This window comes from Vidua macroura, chromosome 9 (genome assembly GCF_024509145.1).
Source record: "Vidua macroura isolate BioBank_ID:100142 chromosome 9, ASM2450914v1, whole genome shotgun sequence".
In the NCBI taxonomy this organism is placed as follows: domain Eukaryota; kingdom Metazoa; phylum Chordata; class Aves; order Passeriformes; family Viduidae; genus Vidua; species Vidua macroura.
Genome location: NC_071579.1, coordinates 8,817,712 through 8,844,499, shown reverse-complemented (window position 1 = coordinate 8,844,499; position 26,788 = coordinate 8,817,712). Strand labels below are relative to the sequence as shown.

The 26,788-nt window shown below is 49.2% G+C and overlaps 1 protein-coding gene across 1 annotated transcript; it reads right to left on the bottom strand.

Moving 5' to 3' along the window:
• Positions 1–193: 193 nt before the first annotated feature.
• NMNAT2 (nicotinamide nucleotide adenylyltransferase 2) lies at positions 194–25,958 on the bottom strand. The gene is made up of 12 exons (XM_053984653.1): positions 25,518–25,958; positions 23,046–23,175; positions 6,956–7,044; positions 6,172–6,239; positions 5,386–5,464; positions 4,220–4,349; positions 3,511–3,591; positions 3,355–3,399; positions 2,470–2,546; positions 1,108–1,209; positions 810–877; positions 194–680 (listed from the first exon to the last, which is right to left on the bottom strand). The coding sequence occupies exons 2-12, from the start codon at positions 23,128–23,130 to the stop codon at positions 578–580; spliced, it is 927 nt and encodes a 308-aa protein (XP_053840628.1). The 5' UTR covers positions 23,131–23,175; positions 25,518–25,958; the 3' UTR covers positions 194–577.
• Between the last annotated feature and the right edge of the window lie 830 nt (positions 25,959–26,788).

Sequence of the window (26,788 nt, the reverse complement as noted above, 5' to 3'; positions counted from 1 at the left end):
ATGCCCTCTCCATGACTTTTCAGGGGCAGGAGGAGGATTTTGTTAGCTGGGCTGTCTCATGGCTGGCCTGAGGAAGTTCCCCTGCCGCGGGGCACTGAGCAGATTGTGTTACAACTGTCAGCTGCCAACCAGGGTTTGGTTGGTCACTGGGCTGAGAGGCCCAAAGGGCGCACACTAAAGCTACTTAATAAAAAAAAAATCACCCAGATTTATTGAGCGTAGGTTGTGTAAGATGATGCAGAATAGGCAGCCCCTGCTCTGAGCATGCTGGGAAGATGGACTGAGGGGACCATTTCCCAGGGACATGCTGGGAGCACATGGAGCATGTTGCTCCCTGACCAGCCCCTCTTCCCTCCCCATGCACGCAGGGCAGGGCAGTACCCCAGAAAAAGAGACCAAACCATTCCCTGGACATGGCTGCACAACAGTGTTGGTGCTGGGGGTGAGAGGCAGACATGGGCAGGAAGCCATGGCACGGGGAGAGAGATGGAGACACGGACTGAGAGAGAGAAAAGAGTGATGCAGAGCTGTAGGCAGGCGGGACACGAGGGCTGTCTCGCTGCAAGGTCTCGGGCACTTAGCCAGAGGCGTTGATGTAGAGCTGGCTCTTGAGGATGTAGTCAATGACTGGCTGGCAGAGGTAATCCACGACGTGTCCATCCCCGTGCTGCAGGGCCAGTCTGGGGGCATGGGGAGAGAGAAAGGTGTCAGAGCCCACTTGGGTGGCTCAGGTGCCCCTGCAAATGGAGAGACTGGCTGGGGGCACCCTGCTTCCCACTCTGTAGTGAGAGCAGCCCTGCTTCACCCACCTGCTTTTGGTGGAGCTGACAACTGACATGGGGTGATTTGAGTCATCCTTCACCACCAGGATGTTGTTCTGCAGGGGAAAGAGGAAAACGGGAGTGAAGGGATGGCTTGAAAGCAGATATCTGCCACTCTAGCCTCCCCACCCTGATGTGTGGTGATCCACTGCTCATCCCCTCCATCAGCTGAGAGCACCTGACCCTGAGATGCTTTGTGTCCCATGACAAAAGTGTCCCCCAGACGAAGAGAGACTGCGAGCCCTCTCACAGCCTTCCCTGGCCACACGTGCACCCACTCACTCACTTTGTACTTGCGGAGTATGGAGGAGTGGTTCATGATCCGCTCGGGGTCTGCTCCGTCCCGGGGCACCACCACGATCCCAAACTCCCCGACGATCACCTCCATCTGGGAGCAACACAAAGTGTGGAGAGCTTTATAGCCGCCCCACACAAAACCTGCCATTGTCTGCTGGCCCCACCCTGCCCCGTGAAAGCTGGACCATGGTCTGGAGGGAGATGGTGAGTGACTTTGGGGCTATGTCAACAGCCTTTGGCAGAAATATGGAATTATGCAGGCAAGTGGTCGGCAGTAGATCAAATAAAAGGCACAGGGTTAAATCCTATTAGTGGATGTTGAGGTCAGGCTTTGAGGAGAACTTGTGGCAGAAGGAGGTGACAGCAGAAGAGGTTGCCCAAGGTGAATGAGTTTGCTGCCTTGCTGGAAGGGTTCGTGAGCAGGCTGGATGTATTGGTCCTGACAGAGGTCTGGGAGGATTGTTCTTCCAAGCTTGTTTGGCCAAATTTGCTGCTGTATGGGGACCACTCATAGTGCTCACGCCTATCTCAGATGAGGCAAATCAGGCTCATCCAAAAGAGCTTTGGGTCAGCAAATTCAGGCAGCAGGAGTCTGTGGGGAGGTGCTGCTGCAGAATGCATCTTCTGCCTGTGCTTTGATGTAATTGCTGCATCCTTTTTGCTGGGCTCAAGGCTTGGCTCGTTTCAGTTTTTCCAGCCCTTCAAAGGAGATGCCTGCTGCCTAAATGCTTTAAAAAGTTAAGGATTGAAGACGTGGTAACTGATTTTTTGAAGGCTGAGAAGTTCAAGGAGGGAGGTTTGTGTTGACTGACTGATTTCAGGGCAGAGCTGGGGGAGCCCTCATAGCCAGCATGGCTCCAACCAGGAGCAGCTGGTGGGTCAGCAGCCTGGCCCCTCTCCAGGGCTGGTGTTTTCCCATGAAAATATGTCTTCTTCCAGCAAGGACCAACAGTGAAAGCTGTTGATTTGGCTCTAAATATGTTCAATTCCTAACATCTGGACCTCTCCTGTAAATATTTTATTTCCTACCTGCATACCTCACTCTGCTGGGATTGGTATCTACTTGATACTGGCTCCTTCTAAGGGACAAGGAGTGGGAGGGCAGCCTTGGGGTGGGTTTACTCTCCACCCCAGGTGACATCCTCTGCATTAACAGTGAACAGGGCTTGGGACCATGGAAGCCCTGTGGAAATGTGTAGGGGAGATGACAGCCAGGGTTGGGATGGAGGAGGCAGTGGAGATGGTGGGCACAGCTCCTGTCATCCCAAGGGACTTGGAGGCTCCCAGGAGCACTGGCTGTGGGAAGCAGAGGAGGAGGAGAATGGAGGGGTGCCCGGCAGTGGTAACTCACATCTGCCTCATTCCAGAGGCCAGGAATACAGAAGGACTCCAGTAGGTCACTGCCACAGAGCAGCAAGATGCGAAGCTCTGGAAAAGAGAGAAGCCCAGAGGTAAGAACACAGGGGGCTGAGAAGGACACCCCACCCCTGCCCTCCCCCCCCCCCCCCAACTCTGAGGGTTGGCTTTACAGCTCAGCAAGAAAATCGTGCTGTGGGAAGGAGTTTTCTGCTCTGACAGGCCCATAAAGATTAATTTATTTGCACAACTGCCCTATAAAAGCCATAACCGCCCCCCCCCCCCCACCTCGAGGGGTGAGAAGAGGTGGCTACATGGGAAAATGCCTCACTATTTGCCATTCCCAGGTGGCCAAAGCCTTAAGGCTCAGCATGGTGCTAGTGCTAGGATGGCTGTAGTCGCAGGCTGTGTGTGTGAAAAGGGTCTCAAAACCACCAGCAAACTCCCCATGCAGACCTCTGGGTGATGTCTGGTGGGGCTAAAACCCCTAAAAATCTTTAGAGCAAGGGGCACCATGGCTGGGTCAGGCAGCCAAAATCTCTCCTGCTGCTGTGTGAGGCTCTGCAGGGCTGCAGGCATGGCGTGACACCACCATGGGAGGCCAAGTTTGATGGCACTTGAGGGGACTCTCAGGACAGGGTGCCATGGCAGGTCTGTGCCAGTGCTGGGAGCTGTGTCCTCATTGCACTCATGCTGTTATCTGTCAATGGGACTAGGCTCAGCCCAGTTAGAGCTGTTTCTGTTGCATTCCTGAGCCCCAGTAGCTGGCACCAAGGTGAGATGATCCTGTGTGTGCCAGAGCTGTCATGCAGATGCTCCCAAGCCATGCAGCGCTCGCCCAGAGGAATGGGAGCAATGTGGAGAGGGGCTGTGTACTTACCAATCTCCTCATATCTCATCACTGTCCCCAGGTTGGCATTTTCATCTGAGAAAGGGCAGCAAAAGAGAGGGGCTAGTGCCCAGCTTCGAAGAGGGGTTGGGTGGAAGGGTGGGGAGTGGGTCTCTAGAGGTGATGCTGACCCTTTCCTCTACATACCCACAAAGGTGAAGCGCTCCATGGGCGGGCGAACACAGCAAATCCGGCTCAGGCTTTCTCCCACCTTCCCCAAGATCTTTGCTAAAGGGGAAGAAGGAAAATTAATGGGAGAGAGGCTGTGCAATTAACCCATCCATGCACTTCAGCCACCTTGATTCTGCAAAATGTTCCTGTGTCTGGGTGTGCAACTACTCCCAGGTCTCCCAACACCTCCTCTCATGGTCTTAACTCCCAAGAGTGCTCCACTGTCCCATAAAGGGACCAGCTAGGCAGCTAGAATCATGAAGAAAAATCATAAGATATCAATTTTAATGGGATTTAAGTAATGTTCCCTCTTCTCAGCTAATACCTTTATGGTGCACATCCCTCTGTCTTGTAGGGAATCCCACTACATCATCTCTCCTGCCACTTCATCCCTTGGTACCAGGTAGCCTTTCCTTTTGTTGGTCTCACTGCCTAGACATCATCCAGCTGAAGTCCACGGTGATTTCACAGCCATTTTTAGCTGTTTTTTGGCTTCTGCCCTTGCTGTGCTGGATGCTGACTCCTGCATCACACCCCTGCCCCACCCCGGACTTGGTGCACCAAGACTGATGAGACACCTGTCCAAAAACAAGGTGATGGAGCACTGTTCTGATATTCAGCAGCCCTGGCTGGGAGGTAGGATGTAAGTAGCCAACCCTCTCTTCCCTACGCCGCTGCCACCTACCCGCGGTGGGCTTGCTGGAGACGCTGTTGTTGTTCTGGTAGATGCTCTGCGAGGACTCGTTCTGGGGCTGGCCGATCACAGGGGTGATGGAGGGTGTGTTGACGTTGGAGAGGATGCAGCCAGTCACTCTCTGCAATCAGGGAGGGATGCAGTTGGAACAGTGTCTTCACCCCACCACCCTTGCAAAACCTTTCTGAACCTGTAACAAGCCTCTGCACCCCTGCTTCAAGGTTTGTGACAGGTACATCCCAGCTCACTTTAGGGTCTCCAGTCCCATCTGACCTCACCAAATGGGCCTGGGGCTATCAGGACCCTGTGGATAATGACTCATGTTTAAGGTGGTATCAACTTTTTTGTGTGGGTTAGCAAGGAGCATTCATGTCCTCTCCTCCACCCATCCCTACAGGAAAAGGAAGGTATCACCTGCAACTACCTGGCTTCAGCACCACAGTCCCTGGATGCACTGGACATCCTGCTGGGCTGGCTAATGCTACTCCTGCGCCTCCTGTCTGCGCTGTCCATGAGCTTGTACAATGCTCTTTCATCCATTTCCTGTCTTTGGTTTTCTTCCTGTATCTGAGTGAACCAGCAGCTCTGCTACCCCTGTCACCCAAAGGCAGTCACCTTCCTGGTTGGCTTTCAGGACTGCCTGGAACTTTTCCTCCTGGGGCTGTTCTCCCTGGGGACTTCCCAGATGCGGAATTTTCCTGTCAAATCTCTCTGTCAGGTTCATACAGTAGTTCTGGCTCAGCTGGTGAGCAGGGAGACCCCTCCACACCTCCCTCCCTCAGGGAGGAGGAAGCAGGGCATCACTAATGATGTGCTTTATGCCCACCCCTGCTTTGAGTCTGCCTGAAGCCCTGCTGCCCTCCTGGTGTTGCTGGGTCCAGGATGGCTGCTGGCTCCAGCTGGAGGGCCCCATTTCCTTCTGCCATCAGGGCCCAGACCTCAAAGCAGCTGTGACAAGGTCTCACCCCTTTGAGGTCAGGATCTCACTGTGTTCCTGCAGGTCTTCTCACTGTCAGTCTCTGATGCACTTCTTCTTGCTGCCAGTCTCTGATGTGTTTTGATTGTTGATGGCCATGAGCTGGTGGAAGAGCACCCCCACCCCTGCACTCTCCCCATGCCCTCACCCTGATGCACCCATGGTGTAGGGGCTGCCTCACCTTCATCAGGTCACGGTGGTGCTCCAGCACACTGCAGGTGGTCTGCCAGGTGTCCTGGTAGCACTCCCAGGGGTCCACCCTGCCAGAAGCACAGCAGAGCAACAGTGTCACTTATGGCCACTGCCTGGACCTCCTGCCCATGCCACCTCCTCCCCACTGGGCTGGCCAGCAGTGCCATGAGCAGCCATCATCGATCCCTCAGCCCTGGCATAGACCATGTCCTTCCTCCAGCCCTTCTCCATAGTGAGCCCTAACAGCTCTGGAGACCCGAATGTGAGCCTGGTCATCTTTCCATGCTTGGCACCCAACCAACCAGCTTTTTTTTGCCTTGGATGTGACTGTATGTGTCATAAACCTCTTTCTGAGGGCAGCCCAAGATGCTTCTGGTGTCACTTCAACCACCAGATGCCACATGGCAGCTCTGGGAAGGCGGAAGCTGCAGGCTGGTGCTACATGTCTGGACAGGGGAGGTGCCACAGCACAAGGCTGGAGTGAGCCGAGTGACTTTGGGTATCACCCAGACACCACAAGCTCAGTGAGGGGCTTGAATGGCTCCCTGAGTCCTGAGGCCTCCCTTGAAGGGAGGTGTAACCCTCCTCGTCTGTTCTCTGCTGGACTGGGAGGGGAGGGTCTTTGATTTTTAGTCAAGCTTGGGCTGGAAGAAAATTCATGCTGGAGCTCTACCAGCTGGTGGCATCTCCACTTTGCATGCAGGACTTTGCCCCCACGGTGCAGGAAGGGGCAGGGGCTGCTGGTGCCATGGCAGGTGCCAGCTGTGCCACCCACCTGATCCAGTCGGAGGACTGCACGGCCAGCTGGCACATGGTCAAGCGGTGCCGGCTAGAGACTAGCCCCTGCACAAGGAGGTGAAGGAAGAACAGTTATGAAGCCTTATGCTTTGGCCAGCCTGGGCTTGAAAACATTTCCTAGCAGAACATCAGGCTCACTCATGTGAGACAGCCCAGAAGGATTCCTTCCTGCCCACAGAAGTTTATTTAAGCTCCTGTTTGCTGGAGGGGAGGAGTCTCTGTTGGGCTCAACCCTGGCTATATGCTTGGGTGGTGATATTTGCTCAGCACTACCACTCCCAGACCTGTGCTCCAACTGGGCCAGCCTGAGGGGGTGGTTTCTTGATGAAATTCCTCCAGCTTTCAGGAGACAAGTGAGCTCGCTACTCCTTATTTGACAAGTGCTTCTAAATGTCACTCATTTGCATAATTTTGATATCCTCCCTCAAACTGCCCCCCCTCCCCAATTTGCTTTGAAATAATTCAAACTTAAAAAAACCCCACCAACCTCCACTTAAGGCATCACCACCACTACTGTTTTGGATGGGAATGTTTCTCTTTGCTGTCTAGTACTTTGGCTCATTTTAGTGTCTCACTGCAATTTTTATCTAAACAGTTTCATCCTCTCCCTTCTCTCTGACACTTTCCCAAGGTCAGGAGCTGCCCCTGGCAGAAGAGGGCCGTGAAGGGGCCATAGGTCAGGCAGTGCTGCCCAGTGCTCAGCCCTAATTCTGGAGATGCCATCTCCCACGGGAGGCAGAAAGGAAATGGGGCCGACGCACCGTTTTCCCATAGGAGTCGTGCACGGGCGAGACGATGCCGCCAATGACGATGAAGCGTCCGGTCTTGTGCAGGTAATCCCGGGCTCGCTCTGGAGGGGGGACAAGGAAAAGGGTGGAGGGGGATTTAGCAGGACCCACTGAGCCCTGCAATGCCATGGCAGCCACCAGCCATGGCCAGCCAGTTTCTCCACAGCTCTACAGCTGTTACACCCCTCCCTGGCCTGTGTCAGCACCATGTGCCACCCATGTCCCAACTATGCTAAGAGATGTTCGGTTTCAGGCTCGTATTTCCTAAAGGTGGCATTTGAGGATAAAAATGCTGGTGACAAATTGCCAAACGCACCTGGTCTCCTGCATATCTACCCCAGCTATTGAGACAATAGCAAAGGAAAAGAAGATAAGGAAGGTAAGAGCAAAAAGGCAGATAAGATTGATGAGGCATTAGAAAGTTAATTTTTTTCTTCAAGATCTATAAAATATTTTGGATTTGCAAATAAAAGGAGCATTTCTGAAATGGAGGTGATGATTTCAGGATCCATCAGCCATCCCAAGATATCACTGTGCATCACATCCTTCAGACACTGAACTCGGTGTCTGGCACTGCCCTGGGGGATGATGAGAGGTCCTTCCTGAAGGGTGGGTGTTCCCAGTGGGGCAGTGGCTGCCACATCCCTGGAAGTGTCCAAGGCCAGGTTAGATGGGGCTTAAAGCAACCTGGGTTAGTGGAACATGTCCCTGTCCATAGCAGGGGCTGGAACAGGGTGAGCTTTAAGGTCCCTTTCAACCCAAACCATTCCAGGATTCTAAGTCACTTGGGCAAAATTTTTTTTCCGATAATGTTGAAATTTCTGCTAGGGAATATTATTCAGTTACTGTCAGTTAAAAGTAAATTAAGGAAATATAATTGCTATGGACCTTTTTTCCTCCTCGAGGGCATTGAGCAGCCTCAGGCCTCTGTGACAGCCTGTGGGAAATTTGCCAGCCTTAATATAGCCTCTTCCTCAGACTCACCTGAAATCCTCACTCTGGCTGCCTTCCCAGCTCTTGTGCCTTGGACACGCCAGCCTCCAGAGAGGGCAAAGTGGGCTTAAATTATTTGATAGGTGCAAGGGAGTAAAATTTGATTGCCTGAATTGGATGCACCAAAATTATCCTTCCTGCCCTCAAAATCCCATGAGAGCACATGCAGCAAAACACAGTATGCTTGGGTTTGGTTTTTTTGGGAGGGAGAAGTGAAGATTGATGGATCAGCATTTACCTTTTTATCATAATGCAAATTAAAATGCAAATTAAAAAAAAGGAAATTCCCTAACAAAAAAGATAATGTTGTGTTTTAAATTAAAGCATCTTTTCATTATTTCCTGACTTGCCCTGACTCGATTTTCCTTGCCAAAAGAAGATTAAAAACACTGATCTGTCCATCTTCATGTATGACCCCTTTATAAAGTTCATCCTTCAGAGGAGCTGAACTCTTTGTATGCAAACTCTGCTTCAAGCTCTCAAGGGTGACTGGTGGTATTAATTTGCCTTGAGTTCTTGTTGGCAAAAGCCAAAGGTTTTTTCCTGGCTACCAATATCTCAAGGTCTATATTTAAACAGCCTGGCACCGTCTCCACATCTTCAGGCAATGTGACCCATGCTGCTGGCATGTCATCTCAGCTCCAGCTTCCAGCTTACACCAAATATCCACCACCACCTTCTGCCTTAACAAAACATTTCTTCTGCAGAAAACTGGCACAGGATGCCCAGAGAAGTTTTGGATACCTCATCCTTGGAAGTGTCCAAGGCCAGGCAGGCTGGGGCTTGGAGCAACCTGCTCTACTGAAAGGTGTCACTGACCGTGGCATGGATCTGAGAGGTTGTTGATGGCCTTGCAGCACTCAGGGAGGGCTCTGCTGCTGGCAGGAGAGGGCTGCTGCTGCTGTATTGCCATCAAAACTGCTCATTTGGGTTTTAACTTGCACAATCTTTAGAGACACCTGTAAAAATGAGGCTGCTTTCTGAGTTGGGATCTGCATTTCCAAGACCTTGTTGTCTACCTCAGAAGCACCTCATATAATTTAAATATGCATGGAAACAGGAACACATTTATTGACAATTAGATCCCTGCAAGGGAAGTATTTGGACAAATGTGGGCTAAGAAGCAGCAGTACGGTGTAGGGAATGGGAAGACCTGCCTTCTGGCTCTGTCTTGCCCACAACTTGCAGAAGACACTTTCACATCCCAAACGGGTCTGTTCTCACTTGGTTTTGGGGCAGAGCACGTTGTTTGCTTGCAGGGCTGTGTCCTGTAGGAAACTCTGCAGACTCGCTTGTTCATACAACTGTCAGCTAAGCCAGTCCTTCACAGCTATCCACTTTAAAAAAAAAGCCTTTGAAAAGATTGCATTTTCTTAAATAAAATCCTGTTTGGAGAGGAGTTGTGTCACTGGTAGGGCTGGTGTAGTGACAGGAGCAGATGCCCTAACTGCTGGGACGGTGGCAGGGAGCACTGTGGCTTCAGGGTGGCACAAGAAAGACTCAGAGGTGCTGTAGCATGTCCAGAGAAGGGAACAGCTGGGGAAGGGTCTGGAGCACCAGGAGTGGCTGAGAGAGCTGGGTGGGGGCTCAACCTGGAGAAAAGAAGGCTCAAGGGGGACCTTCTGCCTCTCCACAATTCCCTGGTGGTGGAGCCAGGTGAGGGTCAGGTTCTGCTCCCAGGGAACAAGGAACAGGACAAGAGGAAATGGGTTTAGATGGGATATTGGGGAAAAAAATCTTCATGTAAATGGTTGTTAAGCCCTGGCACAGCTGCCCAGGGCAGTGGTGGAGTCCTCACCCCTGGAGGGATTTAAAAGCCATGTGGAGATGGCACCTGGGGATATGGGTTAGTGGTGGCCTTGGCAGTGCTGAGTTAAGAGCTGTACTCAGTCTAAAGGGTATTTTCCAACCTAGATGATCCATGATTTTGTGATTCTAAAATTGCAGTGTTAGTTTGCAGCATATGCGTGTGTCCTCACTGCAGTCATGCTGCTGTGTTAAAATAAAACTTATAAAATAAAAATAAAGCTTATTTTTATTTTTTTACAGTTTGAATCTCCTTAGACTGATGCACCATTCAGTGGCTAAATGGAGAGGGCAATAGGCCATGGTAGCTAAGCCTGTCCTAACATGTTAGTTCTCTGCTTCAAAGCAGAGGCTTTGAGTCCTCCCCTCTGCACAAGGCCAGGCAAAACTGCTTTATTTCTTATAAGAGGCCTCAGGGATGTTGGTGGCTCATGGCCCACCCTGGGCTGAGGGTGCAGTGCCTCCTGCCATGGTGTGTGCCCCTGGCACAAGCTGGAGGAGTGGATCCCATCAGCAGTCATTGCTCTGGGTTTCTAGAAACAGGAGGCTGGATTTCATGGGTCATTGCTTCAAATGCTGTGGCTGCTTTGATCTTGCAGTGCTTGCTCCAAGTCCTCAAGTCCATGTTCTCAGAAAAGACCTTTTTCTTTCACAAAATTTGTTACGCCTTTCTTGCAAAATATTCTGCTTGTGGGGATCAGGTTCGTGGTCTCCTTGTAGACATAGCTAGTGCCAAAGACACTGCAGTAGCCAATTCTCTTCTCAGCTGTATTCCTTATGGTCAGCTGTCTGCAACTCCTAACCTTCCTTCCCTGCTTGTGCAAAGATTTTTGCCTGGAGAAAAGTAGATTTTGGCTTGAAGAGTCCTAAGTCTTTGGCCTCTCAATTCCACTTCTCTGACAATTAGTTGGGTGTCTGGCCCATTTGTTGTCCTTGATCTCAGCCTTCTCTCACAGCTTCCCAGCCCATTTCTTGCCTGTTGAATACCTGTGATGTCCAGAGATTACACCAGACCACAGAAAACCCCCTCCAGTATTTTCATTTTCTATGAGCACTTTACATCCTGCCACAGCAATGCAAGGATGTCAGCTTGTAAATGAACAGCTCATTCCTTTTCTGGAGTAAATAGTCCATAATGCTTCAGGCAGCCTTGATGGCTTTTAAACATTGTTGACATAAATAAACTCGTGGCGATGGCTCTGCCAAGACATGCATTAGCCCCCTGGCAGCCTACTTGTGGGATGGGAAGCTTTCAGCCATGGCTCTGTGCCTGGCAGCTGCTGGATGACCACAGCCTTGCTGTGTTGGGGAGGGAAGGGACAGGGGTGGCACCTGGACCCATCCCAGGCACTGGTGACACTTTCCTGCTTTCCCAGACCAGCTTTGCTTGCCTGCCCTGCAAGTGCACTTCAAGTATTTTCATCTCTGCTGCTTTCCTGAGAAATGATGATAGGGAAAGACCAATCAGAGGATATGCTCCAGGGCTACAAAACTGAAAAGTGATGGTTTTGTCCAGTTTGAATGAAAAAATAGCATCCCACTTCCCCAGTAGGAAATCAGTCCTTATTTAAGAGATGTTTCTTTTTGGAGGTTCTCACTGAGTATATTTAATCACAATGTTTGGGCTCCTCTGGCAGTGCCCCATCACCTAAACTGATGTTACTGAAATCAAATATTCCTCATGTTCAATTTTTCAAGGTGTAATTTCAAATTGTATTTGCTTTGCCTTTGTACCTGCACCCCTAAGATTTCCTTTTTTCTATGTTTTTTTTTTTTCTTACAGAGTAAAGCCACAGGCCAGCTCTGATTTATGCCCTTCCCCCACAGGGGATTGAAGCTGCAGCTTGCTCACACCGTGCCAGCTCTCTGAAAACACACACGAGGTAGTAGGGAGGCAAGAAAGCTCTGCACAGCCTTCATTGCACAGCCCCGAGAGCTGGGACTGAGAAGTTGCACAGCTACAGGTGATGGAGAAGGCAAAACCATTTCCCAAGTGTCTCATTTTTATTTTGAGCAATTTGGCCTCTGACAGCCTTGGACAGGAGGTGGGACATGGCCATTAAAATCCCTTCTTCTGCAGGAGAGTGACCCAGATATGCCAGCACACTTTGTTTTATTCTCAAGCTAGCAGCACTTGCAGGACTTAAACGGTGCTTCCAGAGCTCAGTGTGGGCAAGGAGCCAGCAGTTACTCTCAGTCTAATTGAATGATGTGTATGTATATAGATATAGATATAGATAGATATTAAAAAAAAAAAAAAACAACCAAAAAAAAAACCACCTCTGCATGCCAAATCAGGGATGTTTTCATTAGAGGTGTCCTTCTCTCAGAGCCCAGTTCTCCTGCCTACCCCAGAGCCTTGTTCTGGGTCCCAACCAGTGTCTTCACCCACTGTCAGATCTTGGTTAGAACTGGGGAAACTATTGGTATCTCCAAACTACTGACATCTCCCTTCCCTGGGCTCCCAAAAGAGACATTTCTACTAGAGCAAGCCCTGGCTGCTCTTCAAGAGAGGTCCCTCCTTTGGGAAGAAGCAGGGGACTGATTCTTCACTGTGGGGTTGGCCCTTCCCAAGGCAAGCCTGGGGAGATCCTAGTGTCCCACTGACCCAAATAACCTGTCCTACCTCGTGCTTAGTGCCTCTTAGATAATTTCAGTCAGATTCTCAGGAGACTTCTAGTTGGTAGAAAAATCCCATTAAGCCCCCTAATGATTTTTTAAAAGATTTTAATCTCTGAGCTAATTGCTCTGTTATACTTTCTCCCACTCCATTAGTCCATAGCTGTACTCAGGCACTGTGGAAATAACAAATATGGGAAGGGCTTTGTAGGTACACAGTGTGTGGCAACTGGGAGTGGGGCTGTGGCTGAGCCTCATCCCCAGTGGGTTCAGCTGTGAGAAGCAGGTGAGCAGCACTGACAGCAATGAGCCATGGAGTGCCCAGGGGCACTGAGCAATCCCAAAGGGAACAGAGGCACACAGGTGCAATGTGGGAACATGGGGGTATAAAAGGTTGGGCTAAAGGACAAGAAGGGCAGAGGCTTGCAGCTTTCTGAAGTGGTGTGGTGTTGCTGTGTGTGGGTTGCAGCTTTCTGAAATTGTATGATGATACTCTGTGTGCTGTGGCTGTGCTTCAGGTGTTGTGTACATTAGTTTTATCAGCTTTTCATAAGCACAAAAAAAGCACTGGCCACCAAATGCCTCAAGATTTGTGGTGGAAGTGGAGGCTGTGAAAGGCCCTGAGAGGTGATGCTGCAAGACCTGACCCTGCCAGCCCACCCAGGTCCCCATCAGTGTCCAACTCAAAGCCACACAAGTGATGACTAATGAGACTCATGGTATCACCATCTGTTGACCACTCCTGGCTTCAAGCAGAAGGGTGAAACTAGGTGTTTAAAACAAACCAACAAACTAACTAAAAATAATAAAAGTAGGAGACTGAGTCATAGTAAGCTGACCTAGAAATAGGAGAGCATTTCCTGGAGACCCAAGTAGATGGGGCCTGGGTAGGGACCTGGCTGGTCCCAGAGAATCTGGGTTTCCTCTATGAAGCTGTAGAGGGATAACCTATTTGACATAATTGAAAGTGAAGACATCCTATTTTCCCTCTTTTATTAGAAGTGAAGTATTGCAAGGATCAGTGGGTCTGAGAAGTTACACAGGAGTCCAGGAAGAAGAGCTCTCAGGTTTAGAACTTGAAAAGGAGCATCTGAGGAAAAGCATGGCAGAGCAACCCAGGCTAAGATGCTTTTCCCTCCTGTAGCTGCTACTCCTGCTGCTATGGAGTGGGAAGGGGCAGGCAATGCCCATCAGGTGAGCAACATAAGAAGAACTACAAGGAGCTGTTTCTTGACTTGAAGTGCCACCAGCTCCTCCAGGCAGGGACTGAACCTACTTTTCTGTGATCAGCACAGTGCTGCCACTCTCTCCAGTTCTACAGAGAAGCAATATAACTTATTGCTTGGAGATCTCCACTCTGGTATCACAGGGAGAGCAGGAATGTTCTCATCACCATGCTGGATCTCACCTGAGGTGTGGGCAGCTGAGTGGGTGGACATGTTAAATACCTCCACGAGGTGTTCAACACCCAGGGCTACTATCTGGGTATCTTAGAGGTCTTTGGGGCTAAAGAGGTAAGGGGAAGCATCTGATGAGGTAAAAGCAACTCTTAGATAGTTGGATGGGGCTTGGAGCAACCTGGTCTAGGGAATGGTGTTGTAACAAGATGATCTTTAAGGTCTCTTCCAAACCATTCAGTGATTCTAAAAATGGGTGAAGAAGAGGCCTTCACCTAAAGAAGGTTTTTTGAACTGTCTTCTGCAGGACAGCAATGAAACAACTTGCTTAGAAGCCCTTGAAGAAGGATTAAGCATTTCTAGGTAAGATGATTTTTTGTATGTGTGGTATTGAAGTGGAAAGTGAAAGGTCATGTACCTTTCCCTGTCTGGTGCATCAGCTGTCACCCCTCCCAGCAAAAGGCAAGGTTTTCAGTATTCTGCCATGGTTTTATATGTCATTTTAGTCAAAATGTGGATAGAACATATAAAATAGGACAGGCACCTTCATGTACTTCCCTGGAGAGGTCCCAGTCCCCCTCTCACTCAGGGAAATTGGTGTCACACAGTGCCTTTAAAAAAAATGAAGGGGAAATAAAACCCCAACAGATTTTCACACTTGTTTTCCAGTGCCCTAATTTCCCTGTGGAAGCACTCTGTTTGTTTTCATTTCCAAGCTGTTGTAGCACATCAAAGGCAGTGCTTTTTATGTTCTGGCATGTGTGGTGCTGCTCCTTCAGGCTGACACGTGGCAAGATCACAATCCTACCGGGAGCAGAGGATTTATGGTTCTCAATTCCCCACGTAGCAGGGACGAGGAGCCTTTGTCCAGCAGCTCTTTGCTGGTCTTGGGCTGCCTCCACATGGAGCTGACCCGTGTCTGACCCACAGCTTGCCTTTGCTGGCAAAGTATCTGAAGATGCTGACCTTGTCTGGGACCTGTGTTAGCTGAACCAGGACTGTGCAGGCAGAAAACATCTCACCTACAGAGAGGCAGAAAGGCTGGGGGGATGCTGGTGAGGCTGTGGGGTGACAGAGCCATGGTAGGATTTCAGGCTCCAGGTGACACCAGAGGGATGTCACATTCCCATTACTGCAGCTGTGTAGCAGTGAAACCCTGTCTCTTTGCAGACCCATTCCCAAGACCCCATTTTCCCCAAGCAGAAACATCAACCATGTTTTTGCACAAAGCAAAGGTGCCAGAAGCAGAGTTACATGTTTAAGCATCCCCAACCTGGCTTGTCCTGGAAAAAGTGGATTTTCTGCTTTCCCTTGCCAACGAACCACAGAGAAACACCATCTCCTCAGGGAAGGCTTAAGCTCAATTAGGGGCTGTTGGATTTTCAGTGAAAATAGAAACCTTTGTGTAGCAGGGGCTGTGCAAGTTCTTCCTTGCCTGGCTCGGAGATGGGTTCTCCACCCATCCCACGGGGATTGCCTGTGCCTCCTATTCCAGCCCTGAAACAGGCTTATATCAGTTAATCTTCTCCTGGGGTAAGCTCTACAGTGGCTTTTGAAAATGCATATTTCTGAAGAATCTGGGCTTTTCTGTTCCCAAATATTGATTTAGCAAATTTCTGCTGTTATGACCAAGATACATCCAGTGGCTCAGGCTTACTGAAGAAAATTAGTTGATGCTGAAAAGGGGGAAGAAAAAAGTGTTTCTGAACCAGGTTGCCTTTTCCAGCAACAATAGTGTTTCAGTGGAATGAGAGCTTGTGCCTTGGCCCTGGTTTATTTTCAGGGTTGTGATGGGCACTATTGACTTTCTCCGCGCAGGGCATCCGAAAATCTGTCCCTGCTTGGCTGGGTGCTGGTGGCATCATGGAAGTGTTTGGACTGAGGGTTTATAAATACCAGAGAGGGTATGCTCATGTCAAAATCCAGAGGTGCCCTGGCTTTGTCTCTATCTTATGCTGATTGTTCAGTCTTCAGAGGTTGTTGGGTCTTCCCAGGGCTGCCCTGCACTCCCTGGTCCCAGGTGGAGGTTGAAGTTTGGGTTAGGATTAAGGTTGGAGGTACTTGTGCTACATTTCAACACAGGTGGACTTCCTTGGCTCAGAGAATCTCTTGCAGACCTCCAGCCTTGCTGCCAGAAGGGATTTTGGAAGCCAAACAGTGCAGAGGTCCATTTTGGGTCTGTTGCCACTCAGATGCACGAAGATCAGCACAGTCATGACCCACTCCTATCCCTGGCCCCCATCACTGGGGTAGCTGACCCAGAGCAGCCTGGCAGCAGAAGGATGTGGCTCCCGCCCTGCACCACCCAAGCAGTTAAATGAGCTGCCCAAGGTTACATGAGAGATGTGAGCTGCTGGTGTTTAGCATGCAGCTAATTGATACCCTTGACATTGCTCAGGCTGATGTTAAAAAGCATCAGAGAAGACAGTGCAGGAGGTGAGAGCATCACAGTGAGTGCAAATGGTTTTTAAATAGAAGCAGAGCCCCTGATTCCTTCTTGAATGAGGTTGTAGGACTGGATTTCTCACTGCCAGGTTGTTTATAGTCGGTGGAAGTAGAAGAAGGTATGTGGCACATTTTGGGAGGTGGCATTATCACAGAGTCAATGTGATGTCTCAGAGACTGTAATAAATACTGCTAAATATTTAAGAGCTTATAAATATTTTAAAAGAATCCCTGAATAGTTATTGATGGAGTTTAGTCTCGTGCTCAGGAAAACTCCTCACTCTGGGTCATGAAGAGGAGATGCTTGAGATGCAGGAAGCTGATGATAAAGGCTGTGAAAAATGAGTCTGTATGGGGTGCAGTGATAGGAATGTGACATCAACTGATAAAACTGTCCCCAGAAGAGCCACGGGTGCTGCAGTCCTGCCGGTGCTGCTTTGTCCCCCCAGCACAGCACCTAAGTATCTGCAGTTTCAGTGTGTTCGGGGCAAGTGCTGGGCGTGGAGGTGTGCTGGTGTCCCAGCCACCGCGGCACCAGGGCCGGGCTGCCGGGTGTCACTGTCCCGCTGAGCCAGGGGCACTTGGCGCTAGGCACAGCTCACCTTCCCAGACCCCTTGTACCGAGGGGTGTTTCGGCTGTTTGCTGTGATTTCAGCGGCTCGGGTGTCAGTGGAAGCTCCTCCGCTGTGTTACAGAGGGATGAGCAGGGGTGCCGCAGCTCCCCGTGTCCGATACATCCCCCCGGGTGTTTTAAGTGAGATCTGTCCTGGCTCTGCCCTGGTCAAGTCATCCCCACTGCGCTCTGCCGATGCTGCTGAGCTCCGTGGAGCCCGGGCGGAGCTCAGGCAGCCTCTCCGTGTCCGTCACGTCCTCCCAGAGCCCCACGACACCTCCCGCTCCATGGATCGATCCCTCCAGCCAACTACGCGTTCCGATGGCAGCCGAGGGTGGAATGGAACCACGAGGCAGCCTCACAGGGGCCCGCACTTCTTACTCATGCTGCAGACAGCAGAGCAAAGTCTCTCTCAAGCTCCTGACAAGCTTTTGTTAGGTGGAGGGGGAAGGAATTTTGCTTCTGGACATTTGCCGATGTATTCTTATTTAAGCAAAGGGGAAAGGGTGAAGCTGTCATGCCGCTCAGGCATTTCTCCTAGCTCTGTCCCAGGCAGCGACACTCTCATTAAACTGCTCTGCAGTTCAGTCATCTCAATCAAATAAGAAAAAGTGATTCTTGAAATTCAGGATATTAAGACAATATATCATTAGCAAAAGCCTCAGCTCCTGCCTCTTCATCCCTCTTTACTTAGAGACTCCATCCTTTCATCTCAAATCCCTTGCTATGGGATGCAGCAGCCCTCAGTGCTGCTCCTCCACAAGGATTGCAGTGGATAATCAAAGAGCAGCCTGCTGAGATTTTTAATTGCTCAAGTTTCTTAAGAACCAAGCAAGAGGGTTTTATGTTTAATAGAAGAGTCCTTTTTCATTGTTTTCCATCAGAGATGTTTTTTACCCAGCTGTTGGTTGGGATATTAACTCTCTTCAATAACAGATGCACACACAACTTAAGGAAAATTTAATTAGACAAAAAGGAAAGAATAGTGGGGATTTGCTGACTTTCAGGATTCAGGCTATTTACTGGCAGTGTTTTTCTGTGCAAGTCCAGGTTCTGGGCACTTTTTTGAAATTAAGTAGGTGGGGAAACTCCATAGTTGAACAAGTTTAAAATATCTGAGGTACTAAAACTGCCTATCAGAAGGCCACATCAGAATGAATTTCTTCCTTGCAAAGAAGCTGACCTGGAGCAACCCATCACCCTGTAAATCCACATGCAGGAGACAAGGCAGTATGGATACAGGCAGATGATACAGACTTGATTAGAATTCTCTATTTGCCATCAAGTGCTTCATAGTACCCAAAAACTAGCTGTGAAATAGCCAAGTCAGATAATGTCCCATTTTTTGGGGGGGTTACCCAACCAGCTGCCTCTGAGACCAGCTCTGAACATCCCCATGGACCCCAGACTCTACATTGCTGGACTTGGTGGGCACTGTGCATCCAGAAGGGAGGAAGGAAGGCTGAAATCTTCCTCTGCAAGAGCAGGGATGCCTCAGTGAAGCTCTGCTACTTGCAGGCTGATAAGCAGAGGTGGAAAGGGGAATTGAGGGGTCATCAAATCCCTGGAGATAAAGCTGTTCTTAGAGCTGGGCATAAATAGAGCTGGGCTGTTCTTAGAGCTGGGAAAGAAAACTGTGGTCGATGAGCAAGGCTTTGTGAATGAAGCCAGAAATTTGCACACGAAAAGAATAGATTGTGAAGAATTTCAGAACTTTAAAAAGGCAAGAGAAAAAAAAGTCTAAAGTGCCAAAATAGGGAGTGTGGGCAATTCCAGAGGGGCCTTTTCTTCAATTGAAGAAAAATGAATTAAAGAAAATAGAGGGGGAAAAAATCAGTATCAAAAAAACCGTTGATCAACCAGATACCATTTCACTCCACCAAAACCCTCATCTCAGTTTGAAGAAATCATCAGAACAATCCTCCAATTCCCACATATCCACAGGATAGTACAAGACCTTTCCACTTCAGAACCTACAAAGAAACTACTCTCATCATCTTCCTTCCAAATCTAGCTATTTTTTGGCTCTGTCTCCAACTCTGAAACACCATGACAGAGAACCTGGAGTCTCTGACCTTGTCTGGTGATGCCTTTAATCCCATTATTTTACCTAAGACCATTTTCCAACTGAACTATATTTTTTTGATTGAAAAATTTGCTTTCTACCTTGCTCTACAGAACTGCATTTTGGTTTTCATGCTCTGGATACAGTTGTATTAGGGCTCCCTGAGCTGGGGCCACATGAGGAAGTGATTTAATTGTCAAAGCAAGCACGAGCTCATTGTCTGGCAGAGTGCCAGCATGGGCTGTGGCATGTTAGGAGAGCTGCATGGATTAGGTTTTGCTTTTGACGTTGGTGCCTTGGCTTTTGTCCTTTGAGTGGCATTGCTTGCATGGGAAGGGAGAAGGAGGCAAACTGAGGAGGCCAGGATGGAGAAGATACTCTTTAGACAGCAGATCCCGCTGCTGGGTGTCTGTGCATGTCCCAGTGCTTCATGCTGAGACCCAAAGCCAGCGCGGGGATGTCTCAGAGGTTCCCCTCCTGAGCTGGCTGCAGGGCAGGAGGGATAAGCAGCAGCCCGTGCTCTGTGCTCCTCTGAGTGGCAGCTAGAAATGAAAGTGAACATCCTGGGGTTTGGTGTGTGCTGGCTGAGGTGAGCAGCTGAGCTCCCTGCATCCAGCAGTGGTGGGGGTTTCATGTGGCTTTAATGCAGGACTTTGTTCTGAATCTTATTTTTCTTCAATTATTAAGACTTTCTGATTTGGCTCTGCTTTTTCCTCTCCATACCTCCTTAAGCTATAAATGGAGTTTAATTTTGGATTAAAGGTCACCAATGTTTGTGTCAAGCTTTGGAAACAACCTTTGCCCTCTCTGTCCTTCTGTCTTTTCTCCCCACCACAGTAAGATCCCAAACTTTTTCTCATAGCCACAAAACGCTAGAAAATACAACTGAAATTTGTGATTCAGAACACCTCTTAAAGTGCAGCTGATACCACAAATAACTTGGAGTGTTTTTAAGGACTATGTGGGTGTTTGTCTCAACCCCTTGGTAGGGATGGCTGTACATGACTGTGTCTCACCTACTTTTTTGTTATACATTATATATCTTAGGCCAAGTATTAATTAATATGTATTATGTTCATTTTTGATACACAGACATGATTCAGCCTCATTTGGGGAGCCCCAGTGATCCAGAATTTTAACTGGCAGATGAAGCAGGGAGCTCTGTTGCAGCAAGTTCAGCTCCTCACAAGGTTCAGTGGTGGGATGCAGTTGCAGATTTGGTGTTGTAAGAAGAATCCTGGCTTTCTGGAATCCCAGTGATGAGTCTTAAATTCATATGACTGATGGAAAGAATAACTCAATGGAAATTTTTCCCCCACTAGAAGAGACTTCCACATAATTAACTAATCTCCTATTCAGGCAAAAATCCTATGGGAAAAGGTTGAGTTTTGGTCTGAATAAAACATGGTAAAATCCACACTGAGAAAAATGATGGTTGACATACAATAGTGTGTTTACAGTGACATACTTGAGCAAATATTGTACTTCCTTTTGGCTTAATTAGTGCCGTTAAAAAGATAAATTGTCTTTCACTAGGCTAAGCAAAAAAAAATCCTCCTATTAGGTTCTCAAAGCCCAAATATTTGTCTGAATGATGAAGACAACATTTTTGCCCAAATTCAGCTGTTTGAAATGCATCATTTACAGGATAGAGCACTGTTTTGGTTGGACTCTATAGTGCAGAGCTAGAAGAGTAACACAGACTTTGGTTGAGATTCCTATGATTTTACGGGATTACACTTTTTCTGGGGAGAAGTATTCCTCAAACAAAAATGATGATGGATTTAAAAGCTGAATTCTGTGTCCTTTCCTCATGGAAGTCTCATTTGTCCCTATCAGGTATCTCAAGTATTGTATTCCAGGAGCTCTACAGATGCATGCATAGCAAATTTCCACATCAAAACACCCTATTTGAGCTAAAACCTGTTTTCCTGAAAGATGTCTGAGTATTCATTTGCGGCCTTCATGTGACAGAGAATCCACCAGGTACCCAGGTACTTTCTCATATTACTTGATTAAGGTCACTCAAACCCACACAACAGATTTTGTTGTGGTTTGAAGTGGTTGAGTGATCCACTCTTGGCATCTCACCCGTACTTATTCTGCTGAGCAAAGTTGCCCACTTTAATCACATATCACATATCCCTCCCCCAAGCAGATCAGGATACCCCTTAACATATTTAAGGATGGATCTAGACTGAGCCTCCCCAGTCTCCTGCCACAAAGCCTGGCTTCCAAAACTAATGTAATTCTTCTCACTGTTCCTCAGAGAAGGGTTTTGCTAATGCTGCACATGAAAATAGTACAACCTTTCTTTTTCTGCTTGATATTCCCCTGCTCATATCTACAAGGATCACATTTGCTGCTTTATTTACAGCACCACACAGAGTTTGCATTCAGTGGGCTGTGAACAATCCCCCCTCAGTCCTTGACACCACTGTTTGGCAGAAGACATTTGCCTTTTGTTTATATTTGACATGTGTTCTTCCTCGCTGGCCATATGACTTTGCCTTTGACTTTGCTGTTGAATAAGCTCTTTTTATCAAACAACCAGAATCAGGCAGCACAACTGACTCATTACCAGCAGGAATTGCTATTCTGCCCACTTTGGGCTCACGGACACTTTTTACCATCAGGGATTATATATTTTCTTTCACATCTTTGATAAAGATACTGAAGAGTACTGAGCAAAAAGAAAATCTTACTGCGAGTCTATGAGAACATGCACTGCATACTAATATCTCACTGATCCTTATTTTCTAAAATACATTTTGTTACTTGTTGTTAGTCCATTGAATAAGGGCCACATGGATATCTTTAGTGTTACTTAATCAAAATAAGACTAAATGTGAATTACAGAAATCTTTTTCATCAGTGGTTGCTTCCATCAACCAAGTCTTTGTAATTTAATTTAATAATTGTTTTTATTTTTAAATAGTTCCTCTTGATTCTTGTTGTCAATTTCTTTTTTGCTTAGGGGATAAGATTTTTTTGTTGTTGTTGTTGTTTTAATTTCAAGCATATTGGTGTCCAGGCCTACATTTTGCTGGCACTTCCAAAATGGAATAACAATGTGATCCTTTGCATCTAGAAAACCATCATTTTCTAACCTGAGGTGCAGCTCATTATGTTCTACAAAAACAAGGTCTGATGCAGAAATACTCCAAGCTGATTTCAACTATTTTTATATAGTTTATATATTTAGAAACTTATATACAGCTTTTAGAAACCCCAGGGATACTTCTCCACTGGTAGCACACAACCTTCAGTATCTGCTTCCCAGCATTAAATCTCCTAGCAGACATAAAGGATGAATCCTGTCCAAGGTGGTCTGCAGTGGACACTTCACCCTCCCAGGACTCCTCCCCAGTCAAGCGAGCCACTGTTTGCATTGAGATTTCCAGGCATTTTGAGCTTTACCCAAACACTATCTATGGCATGTCAGACTGCCTTTGATGGAGACTGCCCTTCCTCTCTCCCTCCTTCCCTCCCTCTTGTCTTGCCAGGCTGTAGCAGTGATTCCAGCATCCCCATCATCTGTATCATCACAGGGATGCTCGGTAATATCCATCATCTCACACCACCGTTTCCCGTTCTTTCCACCTAGTATCAGTCTAATGGTTGAGTACTCCAATATCTCCATTAAGTGCCTGTATTTTTGTTGACTTTTGTACCTGGCTGTGGTTGCTTGGTTCTATCTCCTCCCTGGTCAGAGGAAATGGAAGTGCTGCAGCGGCTGCAGTCTCACAGACCCGAGGACGAATAGCAGCGGACAAACGGCGCCAGGACCGACCCCGGGGGCTGCGGGGGCGGGAGCGTGAGAATGTGAGTGCAGAGAGGGGAACCCGGCCATCCGAGGGGGACAGCCCCAAAGGGCTGGGGACAGCTGCCAGGGATGGGGAACAGGTTCGGGAAGCCCCGGTGGTCCCCGCCCGCGGCGCCTTCAGCACCACCGGCCGCGGACAGCGCCCGGCGCCGCCGCCGTCCCCGGGAGCGGAGCTGCGCCTCCAAACGCGCCCCGAACCCCGCAACGCGCCCATCCCAGCCCGGGGTGCAGCCCCTGGCGCTCTCCCAGGCCTCCCCCCCCCGCCTCCCCCGGCCCGCCCCGCCGCCGCGGACACTGACCGAACATCTGGATGTGCCCCTTGGTGATGGGGTTGAAGCTGCCGCAGGCCAGCAGGATAACGTGGGTCTTGGTGGTCTCGGTCATGGTGCGGCCCTGCCCGGCCCCGCCGCGGTCTGTGGCTCGGTGCGGCTGCGGGAGGGAGGAGGGCGGAGGGATGGAGCGGGGCCGGGCGGGAGCGGGGGCGGCGCCGCGGCTGCGGGAGCCGGGCCGGGGCCGCCCCTCGCCAGCACGGCCCGGGGCGCGCCCCCCGCGGGGTCCTGCACACGCGTGTGTGCGTGTACACTCATGGGCACACCCCACGGGCACACATCCATCCCCGCGGCGTGGAGAGGGGCACACGCCCCGGCACAGATGCGCCCATGCACGCACACAGAGATGGGCACACATCCGCGTCCACTCTATGTACACTCACACTCACAGAGGCGCAGCAGGGACACGCCGGCATCCCCAGGACTGAGGAGATGTAACGGGAGGTTTAGCCTGCGGATGAGGAGGCTAAGGGTGACCTTATCACGCCCTACAACTCCCTGAAAGGAGGCTGTAACCAGGTGGGAGGGTCAGTATTTTCTCCAGGCAACCAGCGACAGGCAAGGAGGTATAGTCCTAGGCCGACAGACATCAGGAGGAATTTCTTCACCAAAAGGGTGATTAGACATTGGAATGGGCTGCCCAGAGAGGTAGTGGAGTCACTGTCCCTGGAAGTGTTTAAGGAAAGGCTGGATGTGGCACTTAATGCCATGACGTAGCTGACAAAGTGATAATCAGTCATAGATTGGACTTGATGACCTCAGAGGTCTTTTCCAGCCCTAACTGATTCTGTGATCTGCACAACTCAGTGCTCATGAGCAACTACGTGTGTTCCCCCTGCTGCTTAGGTGGTCCCAGCCTGGGACCTGCATAAATCTCTGAGCTGCTCCAGCCCCAGCACACCATTGCTGCAGCACCCTTTTCTGGGGTTCTACAAGGAAAATAACTTGTGGGGCTTCAGCTTCACCCAACACACCCACTGCATTGCCTGAAAGAGACCAACGTTAAATAGATGCATTCACCAAAAACCAGTCTTTACTGCAAGGTAAACTAGTAGCAGACTACCCAACTGTCTAATTCTCTAAATGTCTCATTTTAAGGACTGCAGCATTGCTGTTCTCCACTAAAGAAGCTCCTTGCCCTGAGCAAGGGCCAGCAGAGCCCCCTCTGCCTACAGCCACTAAGAAGAGCTGCATTCAACTGCCTTCAGCCCCATCCCAAAGGCTGTCCTGGCCTTATCTCTGGCTCCTATACACAGATTTTCCTCTCAGCAGGGAGTTTTTTGCCACCAGTAGGTCTCCCTTGCTACCTTCATCTGTCTTCCTCCACTGTCCTTAAGAGGATGCTCCCCAAACGTTAATTTCTGCCTTCTCATGGCAGAGGCTTTTAAGCCTACTCACAGCACTGTGCTATGTTTCTCCTTGTCCTGCTAAGATTAATTATTTACAGCCTTTTACTCAAAAACTTTTTTCCCCCTCAGCTCAGCCAGGTGCTGGGATACTCATCAGCTTGGAGTGATATGATGGAGCAAGACCACTAGGGAATGAACCCAAGATGATGCTGAATCTGTTTGTTCAGGGAAACCTTAAATCCTTGTTGTGGAGGCCCTGGCTGCACTCACACTCTCAGGAGCACACACTGATAGCAAGGGGTGGTCTGTCTCACTCTGGGGTTATATTTCAATCCTGATTTTTATTTCAGACTAAGCTGAAGCTGGTGTTGAGGAAGAGAGATGCTGAGACAGGTGGTGTGCTCTGTGCCTTGTTCCCTGCTCTATCTTCTTACTGGCTCTGTGTGGACATATAATGATTCAATGGGATTAGATTTTGGGGTTGTGTTGGGCATTTTCCTCTGCTGCTCCTCCAAGCTTACCCTGAAAAGGAGAGACTCATGACATTAGGAAAAAGAAGTGTCTCTGCAGTTTACCACTGGTACTGTGCACAGCATAACTCTGCCTTTAAAATCACAGGTCTTGCCAGCAGGGAAATGAGTGCTCCTCTCCTGCACATTCCTACTAAGGATGGTGTCCTACCCCCTTCCCTTGGAGGTGGTACAACTGCCCTGATATGAAATATGGGGATGTGCCCTTTATGAGAAAATTTTTCACTGATTCCTTTTATACAGAAGAGGCTGAAGTTGAGGTGAGACAGCTGAATTTTTTGTTAATCCTGACCCCATTCCCTGGTAATTTTGCATAGGAAATTTTGCAGGAGAGCATGTTTTCCCTTCTGTAGCTTATACAACCTGCAGCTGTAGGAGCCTCAAGTGCTGCTGTTGCAGAAGGCACAAGTGGACAAAACTGCTGGTGGTCAAGTTCTCCCACTGCCTGGTGATGCCAAACACATCCCACTGGTCCTGACAGCTCCTGCCATGCAGCTGAATCTCTGCCTACTTTGTTTCACACCGGGGTTTGACCTTAAACACCAGTGAAAGATCAAGATCACCTGTCCAGATGCAGGTTACACACTGCCTGGCCATGGTGAGGATGAGGTCTGGGCAGCCCTGTCTGTAGCTCTTCCCTGGCTTTCCTGCTGCCTGCTGGATGGTGAGTGATGTGGTGAATCAGCTGTCACTTAGCAACGCAGCCGGCTGGGAGCAGCGGCAGGTTTTGGTGTGGGAGCAATGCCTGCAAGGCTGTGCTGTGGTTATTTCACCTTCTTCCCTCTCAGTGTTTTCCAGCTCAGCATGTATTTTCTTTTACTTGCTGCTTTTCCTGGACATGTGGGTGCAGGTTTCTCATGGCTGAAGACAACAGCCTCAGCTGCAGGAGCCAGATGTTCCCTGCCAGGGATTGTTGTGCTGGAGCACCCTGAGAGCCCCAGTGGATTTGAGCTCCAACGCAGCCCATGGTGGCAAGCAGGACACAGGGCAGAAGGATGATTAGCTGGGGTTTATTCCCTGAGGAAGAAAACAGCGTGGAGAAACACAGGGAGCTCATATCAGCACTGCAAAATCATTGCCAATGGGACTTGAGGCCTGTGGCTCACACCAGGGGTATTTCTGCACATGGATTTGTCCAACTCTTCACCATCTGCACAGCCAGGCCTCAAGAGCAGGGGGCTGTACAGGAGAAGGCAGGAAGATCATGGCTGTGTTCACTGGGGTGAGGGATGGGGACCCCTCAGTTCTCCCAGCACTGCCTCTCACCTTGTCCCTCCTCTTGGAAGCAGAAAGAGAAACCTTCCAGCTTAAGGCTTTTAAACTGACAGTGTGCAAACTCTTCAAAAGAACTCAAATCTATCAGAGAAAAGGACACAGAGGGGGGCTTAAACCATTTGTGAACCCATCCTGGCACATTTGGGAGTCTTTTCTGATAAGGACCAAGAAGCAGATTCAGTTCTGCTCCCCACATGCCAGCCCTATGACTCTAAGAAATTTTTGTAATGCAACAATACACTTCAAAAGAAAAAGAAGAAAGGAGCCTTTCCTGGAGATTTAATGAGCAAAAAATCTTGAATAAGGGCTCACCTGGTGGCCCAGTTGGAATAAAACCCCTGGTTCCCATAAAAGCAGGTTTTTAATTTATACCCATTTTTGAGATATAATCTGAATGTATCTAGCCAAAACTCAGGCTTGCAAACCCAGCCCATGGGAGTGAAAAGATTTGCAAATATAAGGAAGCCAGACTGAACTGACAGATTGGGCCAGGCCAGACAGGCCAAGCTGACCCAGTTGCTCATGGAACAATGGCATAGAACAATAAATGGAAGCACTT